Source organism: Poecilia reticulata, linkage group LG1 (genome assembly GCF_000633615.1).
Source record: "Poecilia reticulata strain Guanapo linkage group LG1, Guppy_female_1.0+MT, whole genome shotgun sequence".
NCBI classification, from domain to species: Eukaryota; Metazoa; Chordata; class Actinopteri; order Cyprinodontiformes; family Poeciliidae; genus Poecilia; species Poecilia reticulata.
The window spans coordinates 15862388-15873891 of record NC_024331.1 but is presented as its reverse complement, the minus strand read 5'-3'; the positions used below and the strand labels follow the sequence as shown (position 1 = coordinate 15873891).

General features: G+C 37.3%; 2 protein-coding genes across 3 annotated transcripts in view; one reads left to right on the top strand and one right to left on the bottom strand.

The window, feature by feature from the left end:
• Nucleotides 1–11504, top strand: part of vwa11 (von Willebrand factor A domain containing 11) — a 48274-nt gene that overhangs the window by 14166 nt on the left and 22604 nt on the right. Inside the window, exon 1 of one of the 2 annotated variants that reach the window (XM_008407907.2) lies at nt 1334–3399. The exons of the other annotated variant lie outside the window; for it this stretch is intronic. The gene's annotated coding sequence lies outside the window, so the exon portion shown is untranslated. Of the gene's footprint in view, nt 1–1333; nt 3400–11504 lie in introns of those variants that run through there. 2 annotated transcript variants of the gene reach the window in all.
• Nucleotides 4698–11504, bottom strand: part of LOC103464092 (prostaglandin D2 receptor 2-like) — a 15055-nt gene continuing 8248 nt past the window's right edge. The window contains exon 2 of the mRNA XM_008407927.1: nt 4698–9103. Within this exon, the coding sequence (XP_008406149.1) occupies nt 7732–9103 (1372 nt within the window). The 3' untranslated portion in view covers nt 4698–7731. The remainder of the gene's footprint in view (nt 9104–11504) is intronic.

Sequence of the window (11504 nt, the reverse complement as noted above, 5' to 3'; positions counted from 1 at the left end):
AAACAGCTTTCCATGGGAAAAAATGTGCCATATTCAACAGGTCTGGACACGTATGGTCTAATAGCTGGGTGTGCCATTCCAAGCATTTGAATCACTTTGAATGTTTATTATAATCCTGTAATATAAGAAAAACAGAAACAAGTCTTACCAACATGTAACAACTTACCAAAACATCCTATTTTAATTAGATTATGGATGAAATACATATGTCTTCACAGATTTGTGTAGCTAAACCTTGTGGAAGACAAAAAAAACTGTTTATGCAATAGAGCCTATGCTTAAATAGTCACAAAAAAATATTGCTTCAAAAATAATCTCATTTGTTTCATGCCAAAAAAAAAAGACATCAGTCTTGATAAAGTTTTTACAACAAAGAAATTTTAATTCTACTAAGAACTTCGAGTAGACTCTGTTAATGTCTTTCACATCAGGCAGTTACATAGAAAAAAATTAAGCAATGACATTTAAATGCCACAACTGTAAAACATGGTATTCATAAATTCAAATTGCTGTTGTCATCATATTATTGTCATGTCTCATTAACAAGCCAAGTCTTCATATGAAAGCCATTTACAGGTTCATCAAGCTTATGAGACAAAGGAACATCAAAAGGTTAACCATCTTATTTTCTTTTTATTAAAATAGATCAGAAGTTTTCTTTTAACGCCCTCTTTCAACATTCATTATGTCAAAATTCAGATTGAGAAATTGCTTCTATTCAGTAGTGGTTGTGTTTTAAATACCTTAAATATACAAAGCAATATTTGGCAGAAAGTTTGTTTGATATAAGAAAACATTTTGTGGCCACACTGAAAATAGAGAACAGGTGATTCAACTTAAAAAGAATTGAGTTAATTTGTTACAAGTGACCATGTTAAGTTCATCCAACAAAATACATTTAGTTTAACACACTGTCATGTTAAACAAATGTAAATACAGTAAGTTAGACAAGCTTAATTCAAGATCATGTAACAAGCTACTTTTTTTAAGTTGGAAGTCTATTCTTCTTTTTCAGTGCAGAATCACACATCTGTGAAAGTCTCTGATGTCAGAGAAGAGAAAGCTCTTGGTAACAGCTTCCACATTGCCTAAAAGTATGTTTCTGAGAGGGCGATGAGTCCTGGTTGACTTGCTCCAGGGAGCAAAATGAGTCTTGGAGAGTCTTTGAGTGTCACAACTTTCAGGAAGCTTTGATCCACCAACAACCACCAACAGATTAACAGCCAGATCTGATTGCATCAGAACCAGGGCTGATCATGCTGCTTTAGTTTAAAAAAATATATATATTATTAATTTTAAGGTATGCTTTGGTGTATTCAATAACCTGCTAGTGTCATTTTTGCATTAAGTCACAAACCTCCAGGAATCTAAACCTGCTACTGTTCTATATTAGAGTGCTTGGTCTCAGTTGGCTGAAGAAGAATGTCTGTTTAGTTGCAACCATTTTGTGCTTTCCTGTTGTACTCGGAAAACATCCTTTACAAGTTGTGTCTTGATAATTATTTTAAATTCATGGACTTTTAGTGACTTTGCTTAAACATCTGCTTCTGGAAAGATTGACATCTGTTTTGAATGGTTTCTTTCTCATGGTGGAATGATAGTTTGTGATTGGTTGTTTAGCCCATCTACTTGACAGCAATAGTGGCTGTCAAGTAGACAGCAACTTGACAGCAAGTTGTTGACAAGTTGTCCCTCTTCTTGCAACAAACGGACAACCCATCTTAATCTTTCGTTTACAAGACATTTTATGAGAAATATGAGTTAAAGAGAAGGCTTATAAAGCATTAATGAGAAACTGATTCCTTTTGTTCCTGTTCATTTTTAAGGATCTGATACGTAATTAGAATAACAACATCATACAGTACATAAATTCTGTCCAAGAAACAGGATTTCCAGAAAAGCTCAACAACTTTAACAACATATTCAACAAAGCCAAAATGTGGCACCAAGGCTCTCACTAACAGTGGGGGTTAGAGAAAATAATCAAACTTTTAGGACACACCAGTCCAAACAGAATCAGCTTTCTGTTTGGCTATCAACTCACTACAAGACAAATACGCAGGAAAGTCATTGAGAGGCAAAAAAAAAAAAAAGTTCTGAAGCTCCTTTCCCAGACAGACTGAGAGCGCACCATACCATGAGACATTGCACAGTCTGTGACCTCATCGGGGAACTCATTCTCACTCATCTTTGTGGCGCGACGCCAGCGGCTCACTGACAAAGGTATTGCTAGTAAAGCACCGTCCCACATGCGTAACCAAAAGACCATTACCCAAATCACAGACTCACTCCCAACTGGTAACACCGGATGCCCGGCCAAACGCCACCATCCCACAAAGGAACTCACATACCAAAGAGACTCCCTGAAGAGAAACAAACAGAACCAAACAGAAGTATGGGCCAGGAATCTATACTGCTATACTCCTTGAGATTCACTGTTGTGTGGGTTTTAGATGCAACACTTTTCCAGCCCACCTGATTCAAATGAATAGCTTGTTACAAGGCCTCTGCCAAACTTGATGGCATGCTTTAATCATTTGAGTCAACTTTGTAAATTCAACTTATTACACTCAATAATAATAGCTTGTTCTATCTCCAGTTGGGCTTTACTAAATGTGTCATGTTCAATTTGTATCAACAACAATCCTTTATGTTGTTCAAATGTCCCAATAATGGGTTTAAGTGCTCTGGGTTCAACAGTTAGTCACTTCTTAAAACAAATATGTTTTAAGAAGTGCATCCATTCTACAGAATATGCATCCAATGGTGACTCGGGTATAAAAAAAAGGCTCCTGCACTGATGAAGACGGGCTTTCTTTTAAGGAGAGAGCTAGAATAATGGGACTCTGTGTGTGTGTGTTTTTTTTTAAAGGGATACAGCACTGTTGTGTTAATTTATGAGGGGACATTTATAGATGTAAATGTCTGAAAAGAGAAATATCACTACACAGCTGATGTTCTAATAACTGAAAACAAGTGAATGTATTAATTTATCATTTGCAAATCCTCAAGTTTGGAACTGTCCCTGCCCTCCATCTTTATACTTCCACTTTCTGTTACAGTGGAAGAAATGAAAGAGGCTTATTGTAGTGCTTCATTCAAAGAGGCAGGAAGTCTTGAAGCAAAACACCCACTTTTGAAAACTGAGCAAGTCACAACAGCAACATTTTTTTCTTCTTGCTTGTTGTGAAACATGGCAGTTTGGAAAACCACTTATGTAAAACTGTGCTCTTTCCCTTTTTAGAGTTCATAAAGGAGGAACCACAAGAAGGAGAGGGAGCTTTTGTACTTCAGAGTCTTCACAATTAATTTTTTCAATTTACATTGCGGTTACTTTAGAAACTTGGGGAAAAACGGACCTGAAATTGTAACTCAGTCCCTCAGTTGCGGACCAAAATTGTGAGTACAAGTCTGACTTCTCTCCAGTTTTATTGTGAGTTATTATTCTTTAAGTAATATGCACTTAAATCTAAAATTATTCATATTTCTGGCAAAATCAGATGGTAGATCGTCACTGTCAGGGATAAGAAATTTTTGGGTTTACCTGTATGAATGACTTATGCTTGGAGATATATGGTTGTTACAAATTTTTTGTACGATTCATGACTTCATTATTAAGGACATGCCGTTTCATCTCAAGTGTCAGATGACGCATTAGACCTCTCCTCTTTACAAAACACGTCTTATAAGATATCACATATTTCATGTTAATGCAAATTAATGCAAATGTATTAATGAATTGAATTAATACCTATGCATCATTGTGTGCTTTACATTATGTTAGTTCCTCTGAAATGTCAGCAAACACGAGTTTTGCCACATGACTTGATGACATTGACTTTTTATTTGAACTTCCTGCAAAAATGCTATGAATTAGCACAAGAAAAAAAAGAACTGACCAGCAGTGGATAAGAGAGACGTGTTGTTTTGAAAGTATGTAAAATCATGTCTACGTGTTGTGGAAAATGTTGAGTTCACAAATGCAACACTTTTGCAATGTAGATCAACTGAGGAACTTCTTGAACTGTTTTCACTCTGACCTTTACCGTGCAACCTCCAGGAACTTGGGCAATAAATCAGTCCAAATGTTAAAAAGTGCCGCCAGAAAGTCTCTCTCACTCCACAAAAATGGAAAACTATTAAGAAATGTCAGTCAGCTTTAATACTTCATGATAAATAGTCTTGTTTTTCAGCGCAAAGATGGTTAGAGGATTTCTTCTGCCCTAAGCTCAGTGTATAAAGCAAATAGCCCTGATAGACGGTTCATGGATGACCTATGGATTTTATTTGACATGAACACTGGAACTTAAACGACTGCTTTTGCAGATTGGGTTCAGATTCAAGATGCATTGCACTGTGCAACAGTGATCAAACTTGAAGTTAGCACTAAAATATCACTCAGTAATGATATAACACCAAATAACAGTAAATATGCAACAATTAATATTTAAATTATAAATAAAGCAATGTCCAAAATAAGAACTGGGTAAACACCTGCTACTTCAATCTCCTTCCAATGTTTTCAGACCCACTGCATGTGGTACGTTTTGCCATGTAACAACCAAATACTTCAATATATTTTAATGGGATATTTTTGTGACAGACAAAACAAAGTACTTTGTAACGGTGAAGTAGAAAGACATGTTTTTCGTTGTTTTTGTTCTGCAACTTAAGCTCTGAAAAATTTTGCAGCCATGTATGTTCAGTGTGTTTTATTCTGAAATCCCTAAATAAAACAAATTCTCTTCTGAAATCACCCAGTCAGTAAATGGAGTTCACCATTTCATCTCGGGATAAATAAAGAAGATTTGTTAAGGCCTCAGAGGTTTTGTAAAGAACGTTACTGGACATGAACACTGCAGACAAAGGTCAGCTATTTGAGATGGGAAACTAACAGGACACATCACATTTATTACTTTATTTCAACTGTGAGACATGGTGGCATCAGCATCATGTGGCTTTTCTTCTGCAGAGACAGGAAAGCAAGTCAGAATTAACAGAAAGATGGATGGTGTTAAATGCAGGGCAGTTTCACAAAGTTTCACAAGTTTCTTAGGCTTTACAACAATTCAGACTGGGGTGAATCTCAATCAGAACCAGCTTTATTGGCCTAAATTATCTGCACATACAAGGAATTTGACTTTGCTTTACAATTTCTCAAAGCAAACAGACATAAGGACTATTGCATAAAATAAGGATAAATTAACAATGACTAAATGCATTTGCAGCCATTATCTAAAGAAAGGAAAGCATTGTTATTACAGTATCCTTATTTGTTCTACGGTGGAGTTGACTCATGCTGTAAAATTTCATTATGTTCAGAGAAAAAACCTAGAGGGGCATGTGAATATTCAGGTATGGAAAGCTCTGACCTTAAATGGAAATGTATCATAACCTTCCTCTCAGGATTTTAATTCACGGATGCCTTCCAACAATACCGCTTCTCTCTTTTGAATGTATGTATGCGTGTGTGCGTGTGCGTGTGTGTGTGTGTGTGGAAGAGCGTATTCTTAAATACATGATGATTAAGATAAATAACGACCACGTAATTCAGCTCTAATACTCTTGTCAGCATCTGCCAGCTATAAGTACGGCAGCCGAGCTCTAAACCCCTTTTAAGTAACACTCCTTCTGCCTAACCTCTCTTTCCTACTTTTCTCATATCTCATCTGCACCAGCTGTTTTTACAGCACTTTACATAATCTATCGCTCTTTCTCTCTCTGGTTGAATCAGTTTAAGCATCTACTGCATTCAGACGTTCTCACTTTTCTTCTGCTGTTTTATTATCTTTCCCTAATCCGCCTGAGACATGCAGTTAGGTGTCTTATTCCATCTGTGTTACTCCAATCATGACCTCTCTCTTTTTTTTTACACAAATACATGCTCGGACCATTGATTTGGATGTAAAATTATGGATTGAATCTTGGTTCATACAGCAGCCTTCTCAGTTAGTGGGGCCTCTGGTGAAAATGTGCAAAATGCCTGAAAAAAATAGTTCAAATCAGCAGAATCTTACACTAGGATCTTACTAGGAGCTTTAGAAATCCCAACATGTTAATTTTGAGCACTTTTGCAAAGTGATAGAGGAAAAGAAAATAACAAATGGCACATTAGTGCGACATCTGTTGGCAGCTTTGAAGATTCTCGCTGTGTCATATGCTCTCTTCTCTTCAGCTCATCTCTTTCAATTCAGGGGGACTTTTACACCTAAGGGCCATCTGTTTTAGATAAATATAGAAGACCAAAGGATTTTCATGAAAGTTTGATTTAAAATAGCCTTTTATTGCCAAATCTTCATAACAAGGTTTGGCAATAAACCTCTGTTGGATGAGAAACAGACCCACAGCATGACAGATCTTTCCCTACACTCAACAGCTGGCATTAGACATTTTTCTTAAAATTTGTTTCACTCCAGATCTGGTCTTATGTTTAAGTTTCTGATGGCAGAAAAGGGGAGACTTTTTATTACATGCCTCCCAAACAACCAATGAGAATGTACAGTGCCCATATTGGTTGCTTTAAGGCCAGTTTGGAGGTTGTTATTTTAGTGTCCTCTGTGATGTCAATGTGGTGGCCAAATACAAGTCTTCACCCAGGTTTGTTTGTCACGGTTCCTGCTGTTTCCAACTTTTTAATGATTTCTCCACTGACTAAATATATTTAAATTAAAGGTTGAATTCTAATTGATTAAGATATGCTTTTATTTTAAATCTTTTTTCACCAGGAGAGCCAATAAGTGTGAAGGTTGGCTAACACAACCTGTGGACTGTGAATGTTACCTAAAGATTGAGACAAATCAGCTTAGCCTCATCAAACTAAAGAAAAAAGAAAATTGTGAAAGCTTTCTCTTAATTAATATTGACCAGATTTCCAAAAAAAAGCCACTAAACTGTAATTATGAGTCCAACAAATATCAAAATGAATTTATAGAAGGAAATATGAATCCAGAGAGGAGGAAGAGAACAACAGTTTGTTTTAAGGGAATGGCTCATGGGAACGTAGAAGCTGACCCAGGCCTAATCCCGGTTTGTGTTTATTCTCCGAATCTTCACTCTAATATTCTATCTAAATTAGAACTACCTTTGTGATAATCCCATGCTGTGACCTACATTGTACAAAAGCCTCTGTGTCCACCAGTGTGAAAAAGCCACATAACTACATTGGTGGTGATGAGATGGTTAATAAAAATTTATATCAGGTAGGATGAAATGCAATCACTCAGAGAGCAGGTCAGACGTTCAGCAGCTCAGATTTGAAGTGATCCTGGAAAACAGGACCTGAAGAGCATAATCCTACTTTCTCTTCACTGCTATTCATGTCATCGGTCCTGTCCTGTCCTGCCCTCTGGTGGCTGGAAGTAACAGTGGTAAGCAGCATTGCAATCCTGGTCTGGGCTCTTTCTAGATGGAATTTGCATGTTCTCTTAATGCAGGCTCGGGTTCTCTCCCTTCTCACTCGCAGTCCAAAAACATGCAAGTTAACTGGTTAAACTACCTTAGGTATGGGTGTGTGCATGGTTGTTTGATATTTTTATGCTAAATTGTAATAGGACATAGGCCATCATGCAAACAAAAAAGAAAAATGTTAAGCAAGCTTTTTATCCTTTGTAGACAAAATGTAAAATTGGATTCAACCTTAGTACCACAATGAGAATAGTATGATATACATGATAAAAGTATGATCTCAAAGGAGAGAGTGATGTTTTAGCTAGTCACCATCCCATTTTCCACTTATTTCCCTGTTTGATCTGTTTGACTGTCTCTAAGGTCTTTAGAGAGTACAGGCAATGGTAGTTCTGCACCAGGAGACTGATAGGATGAAGATTTTGATGACTTTGGTGACCCTGGCGGTGCAAAGCTCACATCTCGACTGTTCCTCCGCTTAATGTAAGCTTGCAGGTTCCTGGCCGGAGTCGTCAGTAACCCCCCGCCCTCCTCCACAAGCCCATCAAACACTGCTCCCAGACTCTGTCGTATTCTCACGCAGAAGTGGGGGCAGCTGAAGACGTACAGGACAGGGTTCAAAACTGGATTCAGAAAAGCAAACGTTGCAGACACCGGAAGGCCCACTTGCACTAATTTGAAGATCTTTTCATTATACTGGGCTACCATTTCTAGGATGCAGAAGATGTGATAAGGAGCCCAGCACAGTACAAATGCTGCAATCACAGACGTCACCATTTTGGTGAAACTTTGAGAAAACAGGCTCTGATATGATGGACTGGAGATGACGGGAGACAGGTTGTTTAATTTGGACTTAAATGAAGAACCAGAAGTCACGTCATTTGTTTTAACCATTCCTGAATGTGCATCACAGCCAGGCAGAGTCAGCGTATCAGCCAGTCTCCCGGTACTCTGCTTTCTCCTTCTGTGTCTGTTTCTCAGGCTGAGGGCAATTTTGATGTAGCTCCCTGCAATGACCACTAGAGGGAAGAAGAAAGCTAACAGGAACTTGGAGATGGCTGTTGCCCCCTGCCTCACATTACAGTCCATTTCTAATGAATCCTTACTGGATAAATACAAAGCAAAATTATGGTAGCATAAATTCCTCCTATCAGCCTTCTCAATCACTGAACGAAATATTGAGTAAGGTAGGGTATTTAACGCTGCCCACAGCCAGCCCAGCGCGCACACCTTCCAAGCTCCTGCCACTGACCTGTGATTCTTACTCCACACTGGCTTGGAAACTAGAAGCAGACGGTCCAATGAAATGGCTGCCAGCAGGAAGGCTGAAACAAACATGTTGAAGAAAAAGATGGAAGTTTGAACTATGCAGAGTGGGTATCCAAGCTCCCAGCTGTGGGAGGAATAAAAGTAGAAGGTGAAGAGCGGAAGAGTCAGCGTGGCCAGGAAGTCAGACATGGCGAGGTTAAGCATCCAAATGGAGGCCACGGTTCGATGCCTGAGGCGAAATCCCAAAACCCAAATGATTAAGGCATTTTCTAGAATCCCCACGGCGGAGAAGATGCCATGGATGCAAACCACAGCCAGGTTGACCTGTGTGTTGTTGTTTAAATGGTCTTCTCTCATCCGATCCAGCAGTGGGCAGTATAACGGACCCTCAGGGACACTGGGGGTGACCGCCATGTTGAATAACAGATGACTGAAACGAGAAATAAGTCAGATTAATAAAAAAATTAAAATCAGTGCGTGTTATAATTAGAAAGTTGTCTGCCAGGTTTGCAGCTAAGCCGCACACTTTTCATTTTCAAATGATGGCTTGAATAGAGCTCTGTGAAGAGTCCAAAATTTGAGATTTTATTTTATAATCTACCGGTAACTCTTTTCTTAAATTTCGCCACAAGTTGACCCTGACCTGCTTTGTTTATGGGTCTTCATGATGCTGTTTAATATTCTCAAAAAAACCCCAAAAAACTCTAAGGCCTTTGAAGAACAGCTGAGTTTAGATATAACAGGATGCTGTTTACTGTCACTGTAGAGGCACTTAGCTGCTCATTTTGATAATTTTATGATTTTAAACAAGTGGAAAACCATAAATTATTATTCTTTCCACTTAACAATTATGCACTACTTTGTGTCGGTCTATCACAGAAAATCTCTGTAAAATATATTGACGCATGTCTGTAATATATATTAATGCATGTAGTATTAATATTAAAATTAGAGAAAATTCAAGCGATATGAATAGTTCATACAGCCATATGCACATTTATTGCAAAACTGACTGATTTTGTTTTAGGATTAACGTTACCAAAAAGAACCAATTAGATTCAAGAAATAATACATGTAAAATATGTTGTGAAGACAACTGACTAATTATTGTTGTTTTTTCTGGGTGAAACACTTTTATACATTACTTAGTCTATACTTTTTATAGACAAATTACAACCCTAGTGCACTGTCAACAAAACCCCCCAACAAAATAAAAGTTATTGCATGAAATTAGGTTAGCATTAAAAGATCTAAAATAAACAATCTGACAGAGATTGCAGGAGATAACATTTTTTACAACAATATTATTGAAAGCAGACACCTTAAGTGTTCTGTTCTGACTTGTTTCCATCAACAATCTCACGGGATTGATTACCATCTGTACAGAAACAATGACCCTTTCTCCTGGTAATAGTCTTAACAGATGAAGAAATTGTGTTTGGACTACATTTTGGGTTGATCTTTGGCACTTTGATTATGTGTTTTGCTTAATTTTATTGTTTATGTGCTTCCACGTTCCCTGTTTATAAGTATTTTCACCCATTTTATATTAGTTAAGGTTCAGCCACTTGCCTTTCTTCAAAGCAAAATGGTTTCTAACCTGTCCCTTTTGTCTACTCTTCAGTTTAGCTTAATCTTAGTTTGTAATATTACAGTGTTGCATGTCTCCTAAACCTTGTGATTGTTATGTTTTCACTTTGATTTTAAATTAGTTTTATTCCTCATTTTTCTAAGTTAATAGTCTTACTCTACCTTCTGCCTTTTCTCTGCTCCTCACCATTTTGTGACACAATTCTAGTGAAACACATTTAAATCTACCTTTAATTGTACAGGACAGGTGAAGCAATCTCTGTAAAATCTTTCAACTGTTCCGGGGTTATCATCTCTTAAGAGTTACAGAAGCAAAACAAGAAAAAAAAGGTTGTGCTTTTGACGCTTATAGCGTGTTTAAGCATGTTAATGTCGTCTAGCCGCATTCCTATTGAGAAAAACTGCTTGGACAGAAGGGATTAACACCTCAGAGGTGCTGACATGTTATAGTCAAACTCTGAGTGCTGTCTTGACTGAACTATTTATCCTGCACTTTACAATTTGAAACTATCACTAAAACATAAAGCCTTTCACAGTTAAAGATGCACACACGTGATCAGTGACTGTTTTTGCAGCAAAAAGTTCTTAAAAATGGTCAGAAACTGAATGAGGAAGAGAAGGAAAGATGAAACCACCAGTTCTCTACAGAAGGAACTGAGTCAGCTGAAATCTTACTTTGGCTAACAACAACATTTGAAAACTTACTCTTTGAAAACTTACTCTTGGTTAATAATTTGCTTACTTTTTTAATCCATAGAGTTGTTTTTATAAATTTCAAAGATTTTGTTTTGCAAAATGTCAGATGGGCCACTGCTGCTGAACAAACATTTATGTTCAAGTTTTAGCAACTCATTGTACCTAAAGTTGCACATTGTGGTATTGAGAGCTTCTCCATTGTTGACCACTGTTAACAGACAGACACGAGAGCAACAATAAGTGTCTCAACAATAAGTGTTGATCAACAGTCGCCGAGCTGAATTGCATTTGCCTGCTCCATATAAATAACAATGACCACTTTGCCCAAATAAATGAATAACTTTTGCTAAAATTACAGATTATTCCGCCTTTTTTCACTTCTCCTAGCACAAAAACAATTAAAGCGGCACTATTTTTATGTCTCATCACCAGTAACTGTTAATTAAGATGCCAGTTTACTGGAACTAACAAATAAATAACATTTAGCCACCAGTGGTGGAGAAAGTACTCAAAAAATGTACTTAAGTAAAAGTACAAATACACAG